Here is a 25,941-nt window from a genome sequence, read left to right as displayed (position 1 = left end):
AATGATGGCAATGATTATTGGCCTGCAATGGATAGAGGAAATCAAAGCAGATAGAGGTGCTATGTTGTGTGGACTCTGGCAGCCTTATACAGTATTCAACATATGGAATCAAGTGGAGAGGATTTACTATTAGAAATACATCAAAGCCTGTTCCAATGACGCATGTTCAAAATAGAAATAAGGTTCTGCTGGGTACCTGCACATGTAGGGGTGGAAGGGAATGAGGGATGAGAAGGAATGATATTATAAATGTACCTGCTGGTAAAGGTGAAGTAAAGGCATGTTTTAGAATATTTTTAGAGGATCATGTTCAGTTGGCACACAGAATGACACAGACACATCAAGGTATTTTAGCCTAAACAAGGGCGTATTTATTTAAGCATCAACACACAAGATATATGATTGCAGCGAAAAAGCCTCTTACCTACGCCAACAGAGTGGAGAGCCAACACCCGTGGAAGAGTTCGCATCAATCGGCTGGGCGTTCGATCACAACCCGCAGCAGACTCCGTCTAGGTGTTTTCGCTCACCCCTCTTTATGCCAGTCTGTTCGTGCGAGCGTGAGAACGGGGTGGCCGGCCCCGAAACTCAGGCATTCGCACACAGAGTTACTGTTTTTAACAAAACAGGCGCCAGGCAACCTAGTTTGGTTATATGAGTGTCCTGTCTTCCTCAGTACATAACAAGCACCTGGTAGGCAAGGTCAGCAGATAACAATAACAAGATACAGTGGGAAATGAATGTTCAGAACAACACAAACTCATCACCCTTTCTCACAAGGCAATAACCAAAAAACAAATGATGGAGAAATGGCAAAACAGGTGGGATGAGGGGAGTAGCGCAAGGAAATATGATAGAGTCCAAAAATGTATGAGTGCACAAGGGGTGAAGAGGAAAAACAGAAAAGAGGAAATAGTGTTAACTAGGATGAGGTTCAATCACACCGGGTTCAATGACACCATGTTTTTGGGAGGGAAATGTAAAGGGAAAGTATGTATGGATACAAAAACCTAGAGAAGGTGGAACACATATTACTACACTGCAAGAGATATAGGGAAGACATGGAAAGTTAAGTAAAAGGATGACTAAGGTAGGAAGGGAATGGAGCATTGAGGGCATTTTAGGAACAGGTGGGGAGGGGGTTACACATATACAGAGGGCGGTGATAGAATATTTGAAGGACACAGGATGGTATAATAGAATGTAGTTCATTATTAGAATATATTACTATAGTATTATTATTAATATTATTGTTAGTATAAGTAGTTTCCTCGTTATCTGAATTAGTATAAAATAAGATATATGGCCCATGTTACATACTCTGGTACAGTAGGTGGCGGTATGCACCTTTAAAGTCATGGTTGCAATCCGCCAGGAAGAAGCAGAAGAAGAAGCAGAAGAAGAAGAAGAAGAAGAAGAAGAAGAAGAAGAAGAAGAGGCACAAAACGAGACTATCACACGCAGGGTCCTTTCGAATGGTGATCGATGTACCAGCTAGAGGAAAACAACGAAAATGTACCGACACAGGCCCAAAACTGGCCCTGCTGAGATGGATTTGGCTCCGGTAAGTGTCACTTTCTCGGAATAGTGTTCTTACTGTCGGTGAATGATGAAGCTTGTTGATAAAGTCGTCTTAGTAAATGATGAAGATTGTTAGGGTAGCTTAACTTGTTAGATGCTAGCGAGACATGCTAGCCATCTTTTAGTAAAAGTAAATTGCCACCAACAACCATTCTATTGAGCCTGTCCTTGACTGTCTTTGCAGGGGAAGACATTCATTTTCTCAATCATTTCTTCTTTGTTTTCTAATTTCAACAATAGACGCTGATATTTTTATGAGCGTTTTTTTCACATATTCTCCATCTGTGAACGGCTTCGTAAGGAGGGGTCCTTACGATCTCACGTGCAGCCCAGTGTTGCCAACTTAGCCATTTTCTCGCTAAATCTGGCGACTTTCCAAACCCTCCTGGTGATTTATTTTCCCAAAAGCGACTGGCGACAAACGTAGGGGCTGGTATTTGTAGACGTAAAAGTGAAACGTATTGTTGTGCCCCGCCTCACAGCAGTCACAGGCGGGGTGACACCGTCAGCTCCCGCAGAACACTATCCGCCTCTCCCGGAGTCACCACCTCGGCGATTAGCGTGTTACGGGCTCCCAACACATAGCGACAGCGCGCTTCTTGTTATAAAACATATTACTCTGCCCTCGAACATCTATACTTTTATTTTACTGTGCAGTAACTTGCTTCACACTCAACTCCAAACTCGGTCACCTTTTTTCTCACCGCATACACGAGCCTACCTCCCCTTTCCTTACTCATCCAATCAGCAGTCAGAACGCAGTCTGGATGCATTCACGGACTTGCGGTGAGTCGGATGATTTAAATTCTTTTCGAAAACGCACTTTCCCTTTGTCGGTGAAAGAAGAAGAAAAAACGAAAAATAAGAATTAATACATTCCGATGTAGGATGTGCTATTTTAGTGTTCCCTTAGCTCACGAGTCAGACGACGTATCCGACGGGACTTGATTTCAAATATAGTGGCGGGCAAGTGAACAGAAAGGCAGAGTCCTTCACTGTGTGAGACGAACTGGTAAGTGAAGTGTTTATGTAATAGAACTTATGATCCCATTCAGATACCATCACCTTGCTGTCGTCGTTCATGAAATGTTAACTTTGTGTATTATTGACGTTTATGAAGGAGGTTTTATCGCTAGCATGCTTGCTAACAATAGCTACTTGCTGGCGAGATTCGCAAATTAAAACGAAAATAATTTAGTTATATTTATTAGCGGTTGTAATAGTTACACAAGCATTGTTGTAACAAGCACCACCGTAAAGCAGTTTGTTTATTTGTAATGGTGAACCAAGAAAGCTAGCTGCATTGAGCTAATGGCTGTGTGTAATGTAGCCTAATGCAGCAGTAAGGTAAGTAGCTCTTACTTTTATTCATCTCCAAGAGAAACATAAAAAAACCGATAAATACGATGCAAATAAACTTTGTTCGGTTGATTACCTTTTGTTCTGCTTGAAATTTCATTGAAAGTGAGTTTTTCCACACTAAAATAAAGTTCGGGCAGGATTTAGAAAGTGTTTAAGAATGGGCCTCAGACGTAAATGGGTTCATGTTTGAATTAAAGATCAGCACCTCTGGTGGGGAGGAACTATATGGAGCTCCGTACACGTGCTGTATGTTGCTCATTCATAACAACTTGGATGCTTCTTATTTTAGTGGCAGCCCGAGCAAGCAAGGAATGGGATGCATTTGTCATCTTAAATATTGTTGTTTTCCACCGTTCATGTTCAATGTCATTATTCATGATGTGCTGTGTATCCTTTCTTTTAGACATCATGCAGTCCCAGCTATGCAAATGACTGCAGATCAGCAGACTTCACATCACCAGGCCTGGGTAAACATGTCTATACAGTCGTCCCTTGCAATTGAATCAATGATGGCTGTCTGGTGGTAGACTGTGGTCTATTATTAGTCAAACGTATTGAAATACAAGCCATATGTAGTATTCTGGTCACTAGGTGGCAGTAATGACACTAAACATTGATGAGCCATTATCTTACATTACATGACCTTAGCAAAGCATGAAGTCATGGCATGTCCCACATGATAGACTGAAAAAAGTTATCCTCCCATTCTGTGTGGAAGTGGTCATTTTTGGGTTTCGTAAGTTGAGAAAAAATACATTTGAGGCTAACTGGTTAGCTCTGTAGCTTGCTAGATAGCAGTCTTCTCAAGTCCCTGTGGCATAAGAGTTACACAATGTGCTGTAAACAATGAATAATAGGGCTGTAAAGGTGACTAGGGGTCTTATTTCATTTTTTTATGCCCTAACTATGAAAATATGCATTAAATATATTTAAAGTGAAGAGGGTGTTTTCTCCGGGTACTCCAGTTTCCTCCCACATTCCAAAACATGCATGTTAGCTTCATTGGAGACTCTAAATTGTCCATAGGTATGAATGTGAGTGTTTGTCTATATGTGCCCTGCCATTGGCTGGACACCAGTCCAGGGTGTACCCCACCTGTCGCCCAAAGTCAGCTGGGATAGGCTCCAGAATACCCCCGCGACCGTAATGAGAAGCGGTATAGAAAATGGATGGATGGATGAAGAGCGTGACAAGGAAGGAAGGAAGGAAGGAAGGTTAAAAAATGCTTCTGAGGGTAAAATACTGCTTTGAGCATCACAAAATTGCTGTGAGACACAAAACTTGACAATACTAGTAAATATAGATAAGAATGAGTTTTCTTGGCTCATTTTAAGATCAACTTTATGTTTTAAAGCTTAAATATAATGTCTTATTTCTAAATATCCGACTAAGACAATTTTGACTTCTTCCATTGGCAGATTTTGTACTTATTAAAAGCAAAAATATCTTGCATGAAGTTCTTTTAAACTTGTTTTTAGAGGGAACCTTTTCCTGGGAGGAATGAAGGTAGAAATAAAATACTACTTCTGAGGGTAAAAATACTACTTTGGAGAATCACAAGCTTGTTATGAGACTCAAAATGTCCCAATATGAGTAAATCCAGCTAAGAATAAGTTTTATTTGCTCATTTCAACATCACTTTTATGTTTTTAAAGACATATTGGACGCTAACTGGGGAATGTACGCAAACCGAGGCAAAATTGTGGCCTGAATTTTTGTTGAAGGGATAATATTGAATTTTTGCCATGAAGTTGTATGACATCCCCATCAGCAGTGTAGTACATCAGCAGCGACTTACCCCCCACTTGGTCTCCTCAGTCCAGTTCTGGTGGGGTTTTGGTGATGAAGAACGTAGTTAGTCGTGGGTGGTGGCTGGGTTACACAAGTAAGGAGTTTGGCTTCTCAAAACAGCATGCGTTCAGAAGAGGAACACATTTGCATCACAAAAGTGCCTACTTGAAAAAATCAGAGCTCACAAATGGCCTCCCGCCGTTTCCCTGCACACCGTCGCCTGTCCATTCTTCCACACAAGAACGCTTGCATCTTCTTCCGTGGCGGAGCGCCGTGGCCATCGTGTTTTGCGTGTGTTCAACAGCAGAAGAAGACGTGAGCGTCTTCATCACATACACAGGATGGAATGGACAGGTGACAATGCACAGGGATGCAGCGGGAGGCCATTTGTGAGCTCTGATTTTTTTGGAGGAGGCGTTTTTATGATGCAAACGATGCGCAGTGTTTTGGTATTACTGTCATTATGGCCTCAGCCCATGAGGGAGGTATTTTATTGGTGTGGAGGGTCCCATTGAAGGAGGAGAGGAAGACCGGAGTTGGCTCTTCTAGAAACATCTTATACCACTCTGCTGGAAACACATCACTTCCCGGTGACTTAGGATTTTTGAGGGCGTTTATTGCCTCTTTCACCTCCTTTGTTGTCATTTGGGCCGTAAGTCTATCATTCTGTCTGGTCCCTATTGAGGGGAGGTGTAGCCCCTCCAGAAAACCCTTCATTTCCTCTCCTTTTGCTGATGTAGGTTGTGTGATAGTACTCTTGGAAAAGTTTGTCAATGTCTTCTGGAGTGGTTAGTATGTCTTCAGAGTGGCTCTTTCATTTTATTCATGTTGTTTTTGATTTCTTGTTTTCGTATACGTTTTGCCAATCATTTTGTGGCTTTTGGGCCTACTTGGTAATAGCCTGCTTAGAGAAGTTGGTCCTTTTTTCTCTTTCATCCAGTAATATATGATGAATTATACTCCTGGACTCTTTCATTTCTTGATATATCTTGGGATCTTGTGTCCTCTGATAGTCCTGTTCCAATTCCCTTCATTTCTCACTGTTTACTCCATACGCTTTAGCATGAAGCTGTTTTGCATGTGCTGTTTCAGCTATTAATTTCCCTCTGATAACCGCCTTCATGGCGTCCCAGAGTATTGTTGGTCTACCTCTCCGTTGTCGTTCTCCTCCATGTATCTTTTTATCTGTTTCTACTTGAGCCTTTGTCTGATCTTTGTTTTATATTCCCAAGTTAAGTCTCCATATTGTTTTCCTTTTCCTGTTGTTAAGATGTATGAACAGATGAACTGGCTTGTGATCAGATACATCTGACATTCCTTCACGCTATAGTAGTCCTCCATCTTCATGAAGAAATAGTCCATTCCTGAGTGCACTTTGTGTACCGCTGAGTAGTGTGTATGTTTTAGAATATTTTTAGAGGATCGTGTTCAGTCGGCACACAGAATGACACAGACACATCAAGGTATTTTAGCCTAAACAAGGGCGTATTTATTTAAGCATCAACACACAAGATATATGATTGCAGCGAAAAAGCCTCTTACCTACGCCAACAGGGTGGAGAGCCAACACCCGTGGAAGAGTTCGCATCAATCGGCTGAGCGTTCGATCACAACCCGCAGCAGACTCCGTCTAGGTGTTTTCGCTCTCCCCTCTTTATGCCAGTCTGTTCGTGCGAGCGTGAGAACGGGGTGGCCGGCCCCGAAACTCAGGCATTCGCACACAGAGTTACTGTTTTTAACAAAACAGGCGCCATGCAACCTAGTTTGGTTATATGAGTGTCCTGTCTTCCTCAGTACATAACAAGCACCTGGTCGGCAAGGTCAGCAGATAACAATAACAAGATACAGTGGGAAATGAATGTTCAGAACAACACAAACCCTTTCTCACATTCGTATCCTGGGAAATGAATGTTCAGAACAACACAAACCCATCACCCTTTCACATTCCACTCTTGATGTTCTGAACATCATTTTCCTCAATTCATAAAATCTTCCACCGTCCATAACATAACATCATTCATCATGTTCCCCTCCCAATTATTCCAATTAACCAGATCGTGTTGCACCCTCTCAAGTAAATCCGCCCGTGTGTCACAGACAAATTCACCCCACATCATATTCCCCGCAACATGAAAATTCCAAACACAAATATCCGGTCCCCCGCTTTCCACAATTACCTCAATTTTGGTAAGCCCAAAAGGGGCATCGCTTTCACACACAGCAATTCGCATAATACTACCACTGATTAAAAATTATTCTCTCAAGCTGTCTTTTAACTCGTCTAACATACAAGCAAGTGAATACGTTACATAAGGTTAATATAATTAAGCATCCTGCCAAAATAAACAAGGGTGGCAGTATGGTTTTCCTGGCAGTTACAGACATTCCAGATAAAATATCCCACCAATGATGGGCGGAACTCTGCTGCACTAGCCTCGCTACATGTTTCACTTCATCCCCGGCTATTAATGTGGACACCCACAACCGCGTGACATTGTACCTATGTCTTTGTATCAGATCCTTCAATTCTGTGGACCGGTCCAATGCGCATTTGAACCGGTCCAGAGACACAGTCCAGGGGTGGCGCAAAACCTCCCACTGCACCGCTGACAATCTGGACTCCTGGGAGTAATTGGTGAGATAATACGTTTGATTATTCCAATGCCACAGGTGTACATCATTAAGACAGCCAACGAATGGAGCTGAAGGTAACTGTGGGTGTTGTCTCATGGTAGCTACGCATAGGTATTGTGGCCCTACCTGCCATAGCATGTCTCGTGGTGTCTCAACATTCCAATCACATAATGTTACCTGACTATCACTCAAACATGGATTAGCGTGACCCATCTGTAAAGTACATACCATCCCTTGATCAGTTTTATCACATAAATCAGTGTCATAAGTCGTATTTGTTGCGGCTTCAAACCACTCTCCACTCACATGCAGATAATGATATCCATGTATTGATATTACCGGAAGTACTTTATATTGGCATACAGTTTTCACTTGAGTTACATTGTATTGATACCAATAACCTTTGCATTGGGTGCTATTGCAAACAGTTTGTTCCGGAAATAGTTGGAGCCATAGTTTTTGACTAATATTCCAAGTATTTCTCCACTGATGATAATTCCCTGTATAAACTCCAGTTATAAACCTTTCCTTCTGAATGTGTGCATGTAACATTTGCATATTACAAGCAGTCCAATTGGCAATTTGGGTCAGATTTATTAAGGAGCGATAAGTTTCGTTAAACATAGTCAATTGCCAATTGTACTGATGCGTCCATAAATTGACATTACTCAATTGTGTACCTATCCCGTTAGGTAACCACTCCTCAACTTGGTGTAACGCCCGTGATGTATACTGTCCAGTGGTCGACAGCACTGTACGCGTGACCTCCCCGTCGATGGTGTTGGACACCCCCAACACCGTTCCAGTCCCTCCAAGCAGCGTGTCATACCACTCTCGACGTCGTCGATGACATGTTGGGAGATTTGGAAACTTGATTGTCCATGACACCACAGTCCTCTGAGTAGCTTGGGCCATTCGGACGTGAATAGTTTGTGCCAGGCATGTGTAACAGACGTAGATGTTACAGTCACTGGTGATGTTGGCCATCAGACATGCTTGACCTGCCGGACAGCTCACGTGGTCCTGCACTCGTTCCTCCATCGAGCGTTTCCACACGATGTTCAGGGTCGTCCCCGCTGGCGTCCACTGAGTCCGGGTCGTGCCTTGGGTTGTTCCCCAAGAGTGGACCACCATGACGCCAAGAGCAAGGAGGCGCGTGACCAAAGAGCCGGCACCACCAGGTCCGCGGTCCCCAGCCATCTTGTCGATGTCGAGCCCTCCTTGGTGCTCCAGTAAAGCGTTTCCAGTTGATCATTTACCTGCACAAAGAAGCACAGTTGGACATAGCATCCTACACTTTCTAATCTTCCCTTAAGTAACATTTTGACACGGGTACATTGACCCATTTCTCTTCTCCTCGGTAAATGACGCTCACCGTAGCGTCATTTCCTTGTGCAATAATCTCGGCTGGACGGGGTGGACCATGTGTTTGCTTCACCCACATCTTTGCACCTATTTGATCAGTTGAACCGGAGCCCCCCTCCCCTCGAGATGTCATAACAATAGGTTTAGAGGTCTCCTGCACTTTTCCCATCTCACAAGGTTTGATCACTAATTGTGCAATTTTGCTTCCCTTTTCCAGGACTAGGGGTTGTTCCGCAAACAATCGACACACTACCGACAATTCGCCTTGGTAATCCGAATCAATCACTCCTGCTTGGATAGTTAACCCTTTGAGAGACAACCCACTACGTGGCAGTATGTGCCCATAAGTTCCCTCCGGACACTGTAATCCTAACCCCGTGGGTATCACCATGACCTTATCTGGTAGTATGGTCTCTGTTTTCAGGAGGCGGAGATCTAGCCCAGCTGACCCTGGGGTCGCTCGAATTGGCAGCTCCGCCTCTGGTTTCACCTTCCACATCTTGATTGCTTGGTTAGTATGCCTGACCCCTTCCCCTGAAATCATTCTAATTAAAGGAGTGACCCCTGACCCGACTGGTCTGTTATTCAGCTGATCTACAGCTACCCTAAGGTTGTCGTTCCAGGTGTTTAGTGTCCTATCTGAGGACAATTTACGCAATGCTTCCTTCAGAATTCCGTTCATACGTTCCACTAAGCCTGCCGCTTGTGGATGGTATGGAATGTGATATATCCACTCTACATGGTGATGTTTCGCCCAGTCCTTTACCTGTTTACCTGTAAAATGGGTACCATTATCCGTCTGGATCTGGACTGGCATGCCATAGTACCTCTGGATTAGAGCCAAACATTTCAGGGTGGACTTTTGATTAGCATTTTTGCACGGGTGCACTACCAACACTCCCGAAAATGTGTCTACCGCCGTACACACATATCGACATCCCTTTGACATAGGTAACGGCCCTATGTAGTCTATCTGCCATATCTGCCCTGCCTGTTTTCCCCTTTGGATGTGGCCCTGCATATGTTGAGGAACACCTTTCCTCTGATGTTGGCACGTTTCACACTCAGCAATGGCAGTCTTAACATCATCAACTTTCAGATCTATTCCTCTGTCTCGCGCCCACTGGGTAGTCCCTTGCCACCCCCAGTGTCCTGATTTCTCGTGTGCCCAACGAGCTAGCCCCACTGAAGATTGTCGTTCTACAACCATGATTTTTGCTAACTGATCTGCTGCATTGTTATACAAAGCTTCTGCGTCATCCCTCGTGGTGTGAGCATCAACATGCACAACAGTAATGGGCACTTCCAAAGCCTTTTCCCAAATGTCAGCCCACAACTCTTTTCCCCAGACTTCCTTGTTGTGAATTTTCCAACCAGTGGAATGCCACGTGGGCATCCACGCCAGCAATCCTTGAGTCACCGACCACGAATCAGAATACAGGTGTACTCCTTGCGGTCCACTCTGCATAATTACCATGTGGACTGCTTTTAACTCTGCCCACTGACTGCTTTTCCCCTCCCCTAGCTCCTCTAAGGATTGACTCAATTGAGGATTAAAGGCCCCGGCCTTCCACCTTCGCTTCCCTCCTAGGTATCGGCATGAGCCATCAGTAAACCATGCCCTCTCCTTATCTGCTTCCATCAAGTCATCCCACCTCACACCCAAACGTACTGGTGACTCCGCTAACGGCATCACCTCAAACTGAATTTCGTCCTCCTCCGGTACGTCAGCAACCTGCTCATGTAACAAAGACAATCCTTTTTCTCCTGGCTTAGCTCGCTCAGCCACGTACCATTTCCACTTTATGATACTGGCTTCCTGGGCCACCCCCACACGATGTGTGGTTGGGTTAATCATAACCCAAGACAAAATCGGTATATGAGTCCTCATGCACACCTCATGTCCGATGGTCTGAGCCTCAGTTTCTAGTAGGGCCCAATAACAAGCCAACAGCTGCTTCTCAAAAGGAGTGTATCTTATTCCTGCATCTGGCAGCTTCCGAGACCAGAACCCTAGAGGTCTTCTGACTCGATTTTGTTTCTGCCACAAACTCCAGTTCGCGTACTGATTGATAGCTGATACTTGTAGCTCTACCGGCCCTGATTGCATTTTGGCTAGCGAGACAACCTGCTGAATAGCTTCTTTAGCCATGTCAAATGCTTGTTGTTGGGAATCTCCCCACACGAATTCCTCCTTTTTCCGAGTACACTGATACAGCGGCTGCAGTATCTGACCCAGATGAGAAATGTGATTCCTCCAGAATCCAAACAATCCAATGTATTTTTGCGCATCCTTCTTGGAATGTGGGGTAGGAAAATTAATGCTCTTATCCTTAGCTTTTTGTGTCATTTTCCTTTCCCCTTTATTCCACAGGATGCCCAAAAATTTCACCGTCTGCGAAGGTCCCTGCACCTTTGCTGGATTGATTTCCCATCCAAATGTCTTTATGTGGGCAATCAGCTGGTCAAGCACACTCTTAACCTGTTCCTGACTAGCTCCCTGAAGCATTATGTCATCAATGTAGTGCCAGATGCCCACTTCATCAGGCACTTTCATTTGAGCCAAGTGTTCTGCCACAATACGATGACATATCGTGGGACTGTGCAAATACCCTTGAGGCAGCCTTGTGAACGTGTACTGCCGACCTTCCCACTGGAAGGCAAACTGCTCCATCCTATCCTCTGGTATAGGAATGGTAAAAAAGGCATTTGCGAGATCAATAACCCCATACCATGTTCCGGGTTGATGCTGCACCCGCTCGATGATTGTCACGGCATCAGGCACCGCTGATGTCAAGGCAGGGGTTAATCTGTTCAAGTTTCGATAATCTACAGTCATACGCCATGTCCCATCGGACTTTCTCACCGGCCACAACGGATTGTTCCATTGAGTCGTGATGGGTTTTAACACCCCTGCGTCCAGATATTCCTGTATCGTATTGGAAATTTCTTTATGTCCTCCCAGAAGCCGGTACTGCTTTTGATGTACCACTTCAGTGGCCAGCGGTATTGGGAAGGGTTCCATTTTTGCCCTTCCCACCAGTATTGCCCTAATTTGGGGTGATACTCCAAACTGGAATTTTCCCTGTGACAAATACAGAGTCATTCCTGCCAGGATGTCCATGCCAATAATCCACTCCTGTATAGGAGTAACAACAACATTGTATTTCCGGATGGGCATGGCTCCAATCTTTAAAGGTAGGCAAACACTTTTCCCGATGATTGCCTGCCCCCCCAATCCAATCAGTGGAACCTCAGCACCTTTCATTTTAGCTGGATTCCCACAAATCAATGAGGCCTCCGACCCCGTGTCCACTAACGCGGTTACAGTTTGCACAGACTTGTCCCAATATATCTGCACTTGCACATGAGGCCTAATATCACTGGTAGACCAGTTCACCGCATTTTGGACTACCAGGGCTTGACCATCCCCCTATTCTTCATCCCTGTCACGCCTTCGCCTATCTTTTTTTCTCCTTCTTCCTCTGCTTCTTGGTCTGCTTTCTGCACACGGCAGCAACATACCTTTCTTCCTCTCCCGAATCTGAGGAATCATCATCAGACTGATCCTCCACTCTTGAACGGGGTGGCGCCGTAGGAGGTGGCCTGACCACTTCCTTCAGCATAGTGACCAAGTCTGCCACACCCAGATCCACCCTAGGAGCCATATTACACCTCACTTGTATGCCCTTCTGCCTACACTTCTCCATTAACGCATTCGTTGGGATGCCATCTATTTCCTCTGCTGGTACTCCCGCTTTAATCAAAGCCTTCCACATCTCAGTCCTGGTAGCTCCGCTACCACTCTTCTTCACAAAAGGCTTACGCTCTTCTCGGGTTTGGGGGAGCTTACTCTGCTCAGAAGCCGTCATGCCCCAATCCCCAAGTCCTGCTAACTCCATCAACCTCATTCGCACAGCAGCACACGTCAAGTCTTGTGCTCCTAGCAACACTGTTAACACCGCGGATCTATATTGCGGTGGGGAATCACGTATGATAGCGTCCCGAACCCGCTTAGACACTTCCTTGTCATTAATAAAAGGGTCTGAATCCCGTGACACTGACTCCCTCAAACATAGCCGCACCATCCGCTGCGCTGCATCCCGCAAGGTATGCCAGGTACCAGTCAACAGCGGCCAGTCCCCAGGCGTGGGGTACACTTCATGGGCGGCCATAGCATACAATAAACACAGTGGCAAACTTTCTCCATCCCCTATCAGCCGTCCCACTATCCTGTATTCTGTATTGACCGACGGGTCGGACGACATTCCAGAAAACTTGACACAATCTCCCGAATCCACAGCTATAGCATCGGCCCCATCGTCAGCCAGACGCAGCAGCCACGTGTCCAACGCCTCTCCTGGTCTTTGTTTATATCTCGACAAAATCAGAGTCACCTCATCTTGTGTAAAGTCCTCCTTAATCAACCGTTGTTCCTGCATCTCAAGCACAGGCTCCATCACAGGCCGCCCGTTTGCTCCTATCACAGGCTGCCCCTGTGCGTCCACCATCTGCCTCATATCTGCTATGCCTTGCACCTGATGTCGTCGTGTAACAGGTTGCATTTTTTTAAATTGCTTTAATGATGGATGAATACTTCGAACCGGGGGCGGATCGGGGAGAGGTCCCAGCCTCTCGTCTGGGTCATCTCCCCATATGTCCCCATCCCACCCCTCGGGATCCCAATCTTCACTCATCCCGGCCACAAAGGAGCGAACTTGCTTCGCATCAACTTTACGGGATGAACGATTTCGGGCGGCACGAATCAATTGCGACAGGCACATAACGGTCTTATTCATTATGCACTGCATTCGCCTTAACTCTTTTTCGTTATCCTGCAGCTGCTTGGTCTGTTGCGCCGTCTGAGCGTTGGCCTTCGCTACCGCTAGATTACGCTCCTTCCATGCCTCTGCACAGATCCACAAACTCTCCTGTGTTCCCCTCAAGGGGGCCTCCTCGTTATATTCAACCTTGTTCAACATTCGTAACAGCACCTCCGCGCTTGCTACAGGGATATCGCCAGCCCACGGCCCAGGGCGTCCCCCGCGTTGTCGTAAGACGGCGCCTATCCCTTTCACCTCGTCAGGGGCTACCCACCCTGACAACACTTTCTCCATGGTGAGGACATCTGTATTTTTCACTTTTCTTATACAGCACAAAGCCATTCTGCATGCAGCTGAACGTGATCCTGCCGACAACGCCAAAAATGTTTTAGAATATTTTTAGAGGATCGTGTTCAGTCGGCACACAGAATGACACAGACACATCAAGGTATTTTAGCCTAAACAAGGGCGTATTTATTTAAGCATCAACACACAAGATATATGATTGCAGCGAAAAAGCCACTTACCTACGCCAACAGGGTGGAGAGCCAACACCCGTGGAAGAGTTCGCATCAATCGGCTGGGCGTTCGATCACAACCCGCAGCAGACTCCGTCTAGGTGTTTTCGCTCTCCCCTCTTTATGCCAGTCTGTTCGTGCGAGCGTGAGAACGGGGTGGCCGGCCCCGAAACTCAGGCATTCGCACACAGAGTTACTGTTTTTAACAAAACAGGCGCCAGGCAACCTAGTTTGGTTATATGAGTGTCCTGTCTTCCTCAGTACATAACAAGCACCTGGTCGGCAAGGTCAGCAGATAAGAATAACAAGATACAGTGGGAAATGAATGTTCAGAACAACACAAACCCTTTCTCACATTCGTATCCTGGGAAATGAATGTTCAGAACAACACAAACCCATCACCCTTTCACATTCCACTCTTGATGTTCTGAACATCATTTTCCTCAATTCATAAAATCTTCCACCGTCCATAACATAACATCATTCATCAGCGAGGAGAAATCCTCATGTCTAAGAGGGCTCCTCTCTAGACTTAAATTGGTTCCCATTGTGGAACCTCTATAAAAGAGCTAGATATGTCCAACTGGATAAATGATAAATGATAAATAAAAAAAGCGTATGTCTTCATTCCATCACTCCAGTGGATTTGGATTCTAGTCGATGGTGTCTGGAACCCAATTCCTGTCTCCTTCAGCGCCTTTTTAATGCTCATATGGGCTTTTGGTTTTTGGACAACTTCCTTTTTTCACGGCTGGATAGTCGTGATTAAAAAAAGAAGTGCTTGTTTCCCATGTGCACCTTCCTCTTCCACACCGTCTTCAAAATGACTTCTTTCATCTGCAACGTGACTGCAAGTTGACTAATGGATCTAGGTGCGGCATCCGGGTTGGGTTTTTGTGTGAGGGCTCGGTGGGCTCGTTGGATATGCAGCTGGAGGTCCTCGGGTAGCTGTAGCTCTGTTCAATCAATCTGCCCACTGGGCCCTCTTCCACGTTTTCCAGGACGCCGAAGATACGGATGTTGTTCCTCCTGGATCTTCCCTCTCGGACAGTCAGCTTTTCTTGCATCTGACTCGCTTGCTCAAACATTTCTATCATGGCCTCCCCGGCGCCCGTCTTCCACTCTTCAAGCTCCGCTATGCGTTCCAAGGCCCTGGCCAAAGTTACCTTCTGTTCATGTAGCTCTTTTCGGATAGCTGTGAGCTTGCGCTCGATGTCCTGCTGTAGTGCGCCGATTTCTTCCTTCATCTCCTGTTTTAGCGTGTGTGTATCGTATCGGATCGTATTTTATATCTTTGCTGATAATGGCCAGCCCAGCTCGCACAGCCTCATTGTGGTTCTACTCATCCATTCTTCCCGTGTTATCCTCGTGTTCGCTAGCTCCACTTTCGGTGTGTTTCCCGGATGCTGTACGGGTTCGGTTCTGCTCCCAGTTTGCTTTCCTGGTTCTTCTTTTGTTTCCCCCACCCATATCGATCTTGTTGCCATCGAAGTAAGTCTTTTTGGTGGGTGGAATGATGCCAGGCCAGGGAGAGTCGACGACTACACGTCTGCTCTCGCCACCATCTTACCGGAAGTCCTAGGAGAAACATTTTTAGACAAAACAGAAACTAAACTGAGGCTGAGATGAGAATGTCAAATGTGTCTTCTGTGAAGACACACAAGAAGAAGCTGTAGAAGAGCAGTTTTGAGCAGTAAAATGTTCCTCTGGGTCCCTCGTTAAAGGAAAACTGCACTTGTAGAGATAGTTGGGATTTTTTGGCATCCCCATCAACAGTGTACTACATAGTTTACCCCACCCCCGCCCCCCCCACTACGTTCCGTGAGTCCAGCTCTGGTGGGATTTCCGTGACTAGGAACATAGTTCCACTTAGTCGCCGGGGACACTAAAGTCATGAATTTGGCTTCTCAAAACAATATGCATTCAAAAGAGGAATCCAATTGCATCACAAACACGCCTTCTCGAAAAAAACACACCTCAAACATTGCTGTGTTATGTTTGTCTCCCGCTGTATCCCTTCGCACGTGAACGTTCTGCAAACATTCCAAACTAACATTTGGGGAACATGGTCAGAAGGTTCCAATAACATTCTTACAATGTTCATTTGTTGACTGGGTGTTGCTTGAACAGAAAAGCTGCAACAGTACACCCTCTTACAGGTGGCCGTCAGTTGGCCTACATTTAGCCCAAATTCCAATGGAATAGATGTTGTTGTTGTAAAGTGATGGTCTATTCTCAGGTCTAACGCTTGTTCTCTCCAAAGCATCATTTCATTGTGTCAGCCATCACTGCACAACTTTTGTGGCACACACTTGAGCTGCCGGTCGTTGGGCGTTGTGAAATGGTGCTTACCCAATACCTACGGCGGCCAAGAAGTGCAAAACACGTGAACAAAAAGCAAACCAAATTAAAATGACACCACCCGGAAGGGAATTGCACCCCTGTTGTAGCCTGATGAGAAAGCGTGGGAGAGCGCACGCTCCGCTAAAAGCTAAACTTTGAGACATTGTACTGTCTTCTAAGGCACAGTACTTGATGATCATGGAATGACACTACTATCAGTAACTGTGGAACACCCAAAGTGCACAGTATATGAAAGCCTGGACTTTTTGTTGAAGGATTTGATTCAGGCATACCTATCCAGAAATCCAGGGAGAGGAGCAGGTTAGAAATTGACAATGTTTTTATGGCACGCTGTAAAATAGTTGCTCCCCTATTTATGTATGTATTTTCTAACCAATGACAAATGACTGTTACCGCCTTACAAATGAGACTAGGGAACCATAACCACACCACTGAAGAGTAGATGTGATCAAGCCGTCAAAAAGTATTGCTTCATTATCAAGAAGTACAGTGCCTTATAAAATAGTACGGGCGTCTAAGAGTTTAGGTTCTAGCGGAGCGTGCTCGCTCCCACGACGTGTGTACAGCTTTTTTTATTACAGTGCACAAACAGCTTCCACAATAATTCCTCTTTGTGTCCTGCAGACATCCAGCAGCTGACTGGTCGTCAAGGAGACCGTCGCCCTCAGCCACAGGGTGGGAGCTCCACTTGGGAGCAGGAGGAGACACATCCTATTAAAGAGGAGGAGGAGCCACAGCCCCCTCTTATTAAAGAGGAAGAAATGGAGCCCCACATTAAAGAGGAAGAGGGGGAGAAGCCACACCCCCCTCTTATTAAAGAGGAAGAAACTGAGCTGGAGCACCCCCACATTAAAGAGGAAGAGGCGGAGAAGCCACAGCCCCCTCTTATTAAAGAGGAAGAAATGGAGCCGGAGCACCCCCACATTAAAGAGGAAGAGGAGGAGCCACAGCCCCCCGATGTTAAAGAGGAAGAGGGAGAACTCTCGATCACTCAGGAGGGAGAGCATCTTCCAGGGCCAGAGGAGGCTGATCTCGCCAGGTTGCCACTGACTGGTGACCATGAAGACAAACCACCTGAGCTCTCACAGCTTCATCATAGTCCAAGTGAGGAGATGAGCGAGGCGGAGCCTTCATGCAGCAGCTCACTGCAACACATGACAACAGAAGCTGATGGAGACCACTGTGGAGGATCACAAGCAGACAACCTCTTAGCTCCACTGTCCGATAGTGACGACACAACGTCACACTCTCCTGAAGGTGAAGACAGCGAATACAACCGAGAATCTCTGAGCAGCGATACAGACAGTGAAGGTGATATGATGACTGGCACCGGCAACAAACACTCTAAAAGCTCTAAAAAGACAACAGGTAAACGTTTGAACTGCTCAGTTTGTCATAAAAGATTTTCTTGTAAGAGTCATTTGGCTCAACACATGAGAACACACACAGGAGAAAAACCTTTCAGTTGCTCAGACTGCGGTAAACTCTTCACTCGAAAGACAAGCATGCAATTACACATGAGAACACACACAGGAGAAAAACCTTTTATTTGCTCAGACTGCGGTAAACGCTTCGCTCGAAAGACACACATGCAATTACACATGAGAACACACACAGGAGGAAAACCTTTCAGTTGCTCACACTGCGGTAAACTCTTCACTCGAAAGACAAACATGCAAGTACACATGAGAACACACACAGGAGGAAAACCTTTTAGTTGCTCGGACTGCGGTAAAGGCTTCACTCAAAAGACAAACATGCAAGTACACATGAGAACACACACAGGAGAAAAACCTTTTAGTTGCTCAGGCTGCGGTAAACTCTTCACTCGAAAGACAAGCATGCAATCACACATGAGAACACACACAGGAGAAAAAGCTTTTAGTTGCTCAGACTGCGGTAAAGGCTTCACTCAAAAGACACACATGCAAGTACACATGAGAACACACACAGGAGAAAAACCTTTTAGTTGCTCAGACTGCGGTAAACTGTTCACTCGAAAGACACACATGCAATTACACATGAGAACACACACAGGAGAAAAAGCTTTTAGTTGCTCAGACTGCGGTAAAGGCTTCACTCAAAAGACACACATGCAAGTACACATGAGAACACACACAGGAGGAAAACCTTTCAGTTGCTCAGACTGCGGTAAAGGCTTCGCATTTAAGGCACAGGTGAAATCACACATGAGGACGCACACAGAAGAAAAACGGTTTAGTTGTGCAAATTGCGGTGACGCATTTTCTTTGAAGTCCAATTTGAAAAGACACATGCAGAGTCACTGACGGTCTACTGTTTGACTCGCCTGACTTCCATGCAGTCACTGTGTTGTAATATTCTTCGCATGTGTCTCTGTTCAATAAATCCATGTGGTTTTTATGAAGGTGTAAAAGAAAGACATGGTGACTGCAGTGGTTTCATTTGTAGGTAAAGGTGTTTTATTTGACTGGATGCTGTCATCACTCAATGCTGAAACTGATGAAGTCACTTCCTGTTCCATGACTGGAAAGTAGTGATTGGTTCCTTTTCGTGACTTGATCTATTCATCATTCACTCATTGAAGTGAAGTGGGTGTGGAGTGCAGAGCGCATGCGCAATGTCAGTAGGCCTTTGAAGGATTTGAGTGACAGCAAGATAGTATTTTTTGCTTTTGTTCCTTTTTTGCACTGTTGATTTGATTTTGTGTTCTCATTTGCTAGAACCTGTTTTTACTCTTGTGAAGCACCTTGGCCACCATTGGGGTGTTGTAATGCTCTACAAATAAACTTTGATTTGATCTTCCAACGGGGGCACTCATTTGCACCGTGAGGCACGACGGAGGAGAGAAAAGAGACTAACTGCACAATGATTGCCACCCCGCGACATCTGACCAATCAGAGGGGTGCACGTGCAGGCAGGCTCTTGTGGAGGTACAGAAGGTGAGCTTTCAGCATGCCGTCTGACAGACATCACCAATCAGGAGAGAGCACGGGGGGGGGGGGGCAAAATGCGAGGAAACTGGTGCTTCACTGGAAGGTGGGTCTGTTGTTGAAATAAAACACCTAACTGCCACTCATCACATAGAAATCTCTGGCTCTGTCTACACTGGACACATTTTTTCCATTTTTTTGAATGCCAAATAACATTTCGCTGAGGGCCCCGGTTGGTCAGGGGCGGCCCTGTTTGCTGGATTCTGTGGATTTGAACAAGTTTGAGCACTGGAATTGCAATCAGTGGGATTTGAGTGGATTACCAATGAAGGTGATTGAACCCAAATATAGTGTGGAGGTCTGTGGTTGACTTTACCCAATATTAAACATCACAAACATACAGTATGCAGCCCCGATCTCTGGTGTCCACCATCGGGTTCGGGGCTTACCGCCAGGTCTGATGATACGACTACAAAGTCGATCATAGACCTGCGGCCTAGGTTGTCCTGGTGCCATGTGCACTTATGGACATCCTTATGTTGGAACATGGTGTTTGTGATGGACAAACTGTGGTTCGCACAGAAATCCAACAACATCACACCGCACGGGTTCAGATCGGGGAGGCCGTTCCTCCCAATCACGCCCCTCCACGTCACACAGTACGTCACACAGCAAAACGACGGAGTCACCAGTTGGGGTGCTCTCCAGCACCCCTCTGATGGACTCTAAGAAGGCTGGGTACACTAAACTGCCGTTCGGTGCGTACGCACAATTGACAGTCAGGACCCTTTCCCCAACCTGAAGGCGTAGGGAATTGACCCTGTCGTTAACCGGGGATGACTCCAACACAGAGGCACCGAGCTGGGGGGCTATTAATAAGCCCACACCAGCTCGCCGCCTCTCCCCAGCAGCAACTCCAGAGTAGAACAAGGTCCAGCCCCTCTCGAGGAGTTTGGATCCAGAACCCAAACTGTGGGTCGAGGTGAGTCCGACTATATCTAGTTGGAATGTCTCAACCTCTCTCACAAGCTTGGGATCCTTCCCCGCCAGAGAAGTGACATTCAATGTCCCAAGAACCAGATTCGGCCGTCGAAGACCAGGTCACCCAGGCGCCCGCCCTTGACCGCCACCCAAAGTGCAATGCACCGGACCCTTATGCTTGCCCCCGCAGGTGGTGGGTCTACGGGGGGAGATCCGGTGTGGCTTCTTCGGGCTGAGCCCGGCCGGGCCCCACGGGTGAGAGCCCGACCACCAGGCCTGGCTACAGGATGAGACCCCGGTATCCCACGTCCGGGCGAGGTGCGGTCTCTCCTCATGTGTTTCTTCATAAGGGTCTTCTGAATCACTGTTGGTCTGGCCCGTCACCTAGGACCTGTTTGCTTTGGGAGACCCTACCAGGGGCATATAGCCCCAGACAACATAGCTCCTAGGATCACTCGGGCACACAAACCTCTCCACCACGGTAAGGTGAGGATTCACGGAAGGGTCATAGATTTCCATTTACTAAGTTAAACCATCTAAAATGTTTCTTCAATTTTTGTCCCCTTTTAAGGCCCTCCAGGCTGCCGACTGCAGCTTGTAGCTTTATAGCACATTGCAGTAGGCCACGTGCTTATGTGTCCATGACATTGTAGTCACTTCATTGGCTTCATGAGTGCTTATGCTCACTAGCACTATATTTGTATATGTTTGTGATTCATGTAAACATCCAGTGATGGCAAACAGGGAAATCATCTGTCAGCCTTGTTCACTGTAGGCTTTCTCAAAAGCACCGTGTACAGTCCTACAAGCAAAGTTTCCCAACTGACTGTATATCATCAGCCAAATTAGAATCAAGTAGACTCCTCCAAGCAATTTTTCCAAAACTCTAAATGAACTGAACATCATACTAACAGTAAAATAGGGAGGTGTGTCCGGGGCTGTTTGGCACATAATAACAGACACACCTCTCACTGTGATGCAATGCATTTTTGAAGCGGATCCAAATAAGGAGTTCCACAAAGACAGCAGCTGAACAGCTTCATAATTCAACTTCATGCTACTACAATGGTGTTATTTTCCCTCATATTTCTCTTTTTAAAAACGTATTGTACTTCAAGTACTTCAACTTTCTTTAATCAGGCCGAGCTATGTGAGGAACCTGTTCCGCTTGATGTGCACGCTGGAGTGGATTTGGGAAAAAAAAAAACTAAACAAAGGGATCACTAAAAACAGAGGCAAGAATTCTCCGCCCTCCAAAACACCAACAGCAAAAATGGAAAAATCAGCAGTAATTTTAAAGAATAAAGTCAAAATTTGAAACCCCCTGCATTCCTGCATCGTCCGTATTAGTAGTCTTCCCTGACGTGCTAGATGATCGAGGTTATTTCAATTTACACTACATTCGTCCCTCGCCACAATCGCATTTTGAATTTCGCGGCTACGCTCACTGCGGGCCAGACTCTCCTCCTCGTCCTTGGAATCACTGCTCAGATCTTTCTGTGTGAATTTCCCTTTTTCTCTGTGTGGACTCACTATGTGCACTGCAACCTCCATAAACGTGTGGTCGTAGCATCTGATGCTTCCTGGTACCATACACAAGCAAGTATTCATCTGATGCTTATATAGTCCATCATATAAATACAGTGGATTGGATTGGATTGATGTGGTTTTTGTCAGAAGTTTTTGCAAAATTTGGCTTCGGTTTTTTCACAAATACAGTCGGACCTCCCAATATTGAGGTTCAATTATCACTTCCTCACTATATCGCTTTGGGGTTTTTGTACGATGTGGGCTCACAAGGGCTCAGAACAATACCCGCCATCATGAAGAAGCCATTTACCAGGCCCCCCCTCTCTGCAGTGGAGCAAAGGCTGAAAATGGCCAATTCTAGTCTTACCTGCAGAATCCAATGCAAAATGCGTATATAAACGATGAAAGAAATGGATAAATGAACATTTAACATGACTTATTCCTTTTTATGAAAGTGGTTGTCCCCATTGTGGGACTGAAAGGGATTCACTTTCTTATGATTGCATTCAGCACTGCGGAGAAGCGGCATAAAAGATGGATGGATGGAATTGTATTCCTGTAAAATATTTTTTATAGCGGTATGTGTAACATCACATATCTCCTGTTGTGGAATGAACACGTTTTTGTGGTTTTTGTAGCTTGACATGGATCCATACATAACTCTTTGAGTACCAAAGACGTATTTATACGTTCTTGAACAGAACAAGAATTTACTACCTGTTTTACCGTGCATATGAAACGAGGACGTTTGATTTTGTTGGGGGGAGGCATGTCAGGAAGGAAGGATGGGGACTCCAAGGAATAGCACCTGGAAGCACGTGGAAGAGGAAAAAGAGCGTTCGTTGTGAAGTACTTGAGATGATGCTGTAACGTGACGTACACGAGCGTGGTGAAATGAGCCTTATTATTAGGGCTCTGCATTTCATCCACCTGCAGTCATGTGACACTTACTTTTACAACATCCCTTCTTCTTTTCACACTTCGTCTGATCAGGAAGAAAAACGACAATAAAAATAATGAAAAACCAGTCTAACTGATCCAATCTTTGTGATCTTCATCAATAAGGCAGCTGCCAGTAAAATGTAAAAAGCGTGATGATATCTCTTATTTGTTTGAATGATCATGGACATGGAAAGCCAATGCAAATGAAAGTACAAGTGGAACACACAGGATGGTCCAAAAGAGTCAGGAACAAGTCCTTTGTGAAGTGCAGCGTTGTCCGGCTGAAAAAGCCAGTGGCCATATCATTAGGAACACTCAGACTATTTCAACTTTATGCTACTGAAATGATCTTATTTTTCCTCCTAACATTTCTCGTTAGATAACTTTTTTAAAATATAGAATAAAATTAGAGTTTAGCAAGTTGTCGGCAGTTTGTGAGGTGTTTATTTTTCTCTTATTTTGCAGCGCACACTTTCTATTTTCTTCCATCCTCAGGAAAGCGGAGTACCTGGAGAACCCACAGGGAGAACACGCAAACTCCACACAGAGATGCCAAAGGTACATTCATGTTGTTGAAGGTGTGATGGTCCATGCTGTTAGTGGGTATGCTCCACAGGTAGGATGTGAGCTGGAACAGGCTGAACTTGTTTTTACTTGGTCAAGCCCGTCTTAACTAAAACCGGCTTTAGTTAAACCCGGCTTAATTAAAAAAAACAAAAACAAATGATGTAATGTATGATGTCAAAGGGTTTCTCTAGTCGTGTTGAGGGTTGTTGGAAGCTTCACCTTCGCATGACATTGACCACACACCCACAGCGACGGCCACAGCTCAGCTCTTTTTCACTGTACAGATGTGGAATTCTCACCTTCTGCCACTCAAGCCAAACACGTACCACTTCCACACAGAATAGGAGGAGAGCTTTTTTTTCCACGATGTCAAAATATAGGTTTAGATATTTTTTATCCCTTAATAATAAATAGTTTCATTTTTGTGCTCAATTGTGTTGTCATTGGCTCATATCACAGCCTATATGTGTGTGGAGGCCTGTGGAAGCCATAAAAGAGCCTTGATCATGCAGCTAGTCAAGGCCCCATCAACATCCTGATGTGACCAAAGTCATCATGTGAACAAATAGCTACGTTTCTTGATGATGTTTTGCATTAAGAGTGTTTCATCTTGAGGATGTCCTTTCTAGTGGTGTTCCATTCCTCCAAAGCTGCCACTGTGAGGGGGCATATATTTCCCCAGGTACTATTTGAAGCGGTGAACAAGACAAAGGTAGGGATATACTTTAGAGTAGTCACCGTAAAGCTTGTACAATGTTCTGCAGCTGCATGAGCGCTGCTGGAAACATGAATTCCAACATGTGCTGCGGCATTCGGAGCGGGGGCCATTTTATGTGCATATTTAACAGTGCAATGAATTACTGTGGGGCTATGAGATATTACACTCATGACATTGTGATGGTGGTGTGGGGATGCCCCATCTTGATGAAAATGCATCAACCAACCTTGCTCCATTTGTCATTGAAGACGTCTGCTCTGTACACACATGCAGGAACCTATTCATTAGGATTAATACTGTGATGGGGGCTGATCCCCTCAGTATGATTAGTATTATTCAATGGAAGAACTTACGCTCACATTTAGTGCACGTGTGTAGCCCCGCTTCACACTCAGCTGCAAACCCATCCAGTGACAGTTGAAGGTCACGGTCTCCCCGGTAAGCAGCAAATGTTTCCAGGTGGATGGCTGAGTCCGGTATGTCTTTGGAAGTGCAGCTCTAGGACTGTGTATCTACTTTGCGGTGATGTGGGTCGTTTTCGGTCAGCACACATTGAAAAGGCCACATCCACCAGCACTAGCCTGCAGACGCACGTCATGTGTCTCCATGCTTTTATTTTGAAGCATGATCTGCCCCTGAGCCCAGACAAAAACAAAGGTGACATTGAACCTGGACGTGACACATGGTCATAAAAGGGAATCGTGTTTCTTTGGAAAGGCCACGCTGCTACAGCGTCTGTTGCGTCGGAGTGCCGAGCTTCTGGGATGAGACTCAGCACCTCCATGATGGCGATGGCGCTGTTAGCACTCACATGAATGTTCATACATGACACTGTGATCATGTGCCAATAAAAGGCCACCCCTGCACTGTAGCCTGTTGATGAGCACCAAACATGAGACAAATGTATCATGGCCCTCAACATGGTTCTTTCATATTTCAACCCTATGACTTTATTCACAGGACAACCTTCTCATCACCAGGCCCTTCCCAAAGTGGCGCCCCCTCCATCAGCGACTTACCTGGCAACTGGACTCTTCAGGATGTCTGAGAAGGCGTTTGGCCTCGCGGCCGAGCGGGCTGAAGTCAAAGTTGCAATGTTCCAAGATAAAAGTAGGAGAATGAAGTTGTAACTTTCAAGGTAATAGTTGTAAAGTTACCTGAATGAAGTTGCAACGTTCCAACATGAACGCAGGAAAGAGAATACATTGGAACCTCGCCAGGTAGCGTTTGATCAAAGAACTAACAAATGGGACTTTTGGATTTCATTAGATTTGAACACGCATGAAGATTACAATTCCTAATTCTTGATGAACAGACTACATTTCTGCCAATAAACAATATTTTTTGAGACCGTGTTGTCATGAATGTAAGAAGAATAAATAAATAGAAACAACAGATCCCCAACGTGTATTGGGAAGAACAAGTACATGAGTAAAAAAGCAAAGGTGATGCGTATCACGGACAGGGAACACACAGGATGGTCCAAAAGAGTGAAATGATGTTATGTACCAAACAAATGAATCATTGGAATCCTGTGGCTTAGCACACCTTGCCAGTTAGCCAGGGCTCCTATTCACTGATCCTGACTCTCATTTTATGCTTCCTTTTGTCCTATTCAGGTGGGAGCAGCGTCCGGGGGGGGGGGCACAGACTAAAACCGAGTAAAGTTGCAATCGCCGGTCCGTCTCCTGCAGCCTTTACAGACGTTGCTTCTTCATGACAAAAGCATCCAAAGAAATGGCAAAAAGGCCACGTGTTCACCCTCCCACCAAATCATTATTAGAGCAAAAATGCATCATGTAGCTAGAAAAAGCTAAAATGAACTTCCAAGTTATGATGAATGCTTCTTGAAG

General features: G+C 45.5%; 1 protein-coding gene across 7 annotated transcripts; it reads left to right on the top strand.

The window, feature by feature from the left end:
• Window positions 1–1,414: 1,414 nt before the first annotated feature.
• Window positions 1,415–25,669, top strand: LOC129183307 (zinc finger protein OZF-like). 7 transcript variants are annotated; one of them, XM_054780405.1, is made up of 5 exons: window positions 1,415–1,564; window positions 3,347–3,410; window positions 17,063–17,806; window positions 23,299–23,361; window positions 25,069–25,669. In XM_054780405.1, the coding sequence occupies exons 1-5, from the start codon at window positions 1,514–1,516 to the stop codon at window positions 25,134–25,136; spliced, it is 990 nt and encodes a 329-aa protein (XP_054636380.1). In that variant the 5' UTR covers window positions 1,415–1,513; the 3' UTR covers window positions 25,137–25,669. The 7 variants fall into 7 exon arrangements, with proteins under 7 accessions (XP_054636380.1, XP_054636378.1, XP_054636379.1 ...); XM_054780403.1 differs by having other exon boundaries at window positions 25,049–25,669; XM_054780404.1 differs by having other exon boundaries at window positions 23,269–23,361.
• Window positions 25,670–25,941: the final 272 nt, after the last annotated feature.

This window comes from Dunckerocampus dactyliophorus, chromosome 6 (genome assembly GCF_027744805.1).
Source record: "Dunckerocampus dactyliophorus isolate RoL2022-P2 chromosome 6, RoL_Ddac_1.1, whole genome shotgun sequence".
In the NCBI taxonomy this organism is placed as follows: domain Eukaryota; kingdom Metazoa; phylum Chordata; class Actinopteri; order Syngnathiformes; family Syngnathidae; genus Dunckerocampus; species Dunckerocampus dactyliophorus.
Note: the sequence above shows the minus strand (reverse complement) of the source record. Positions and strands in the feature narration are given on the sequence as shown.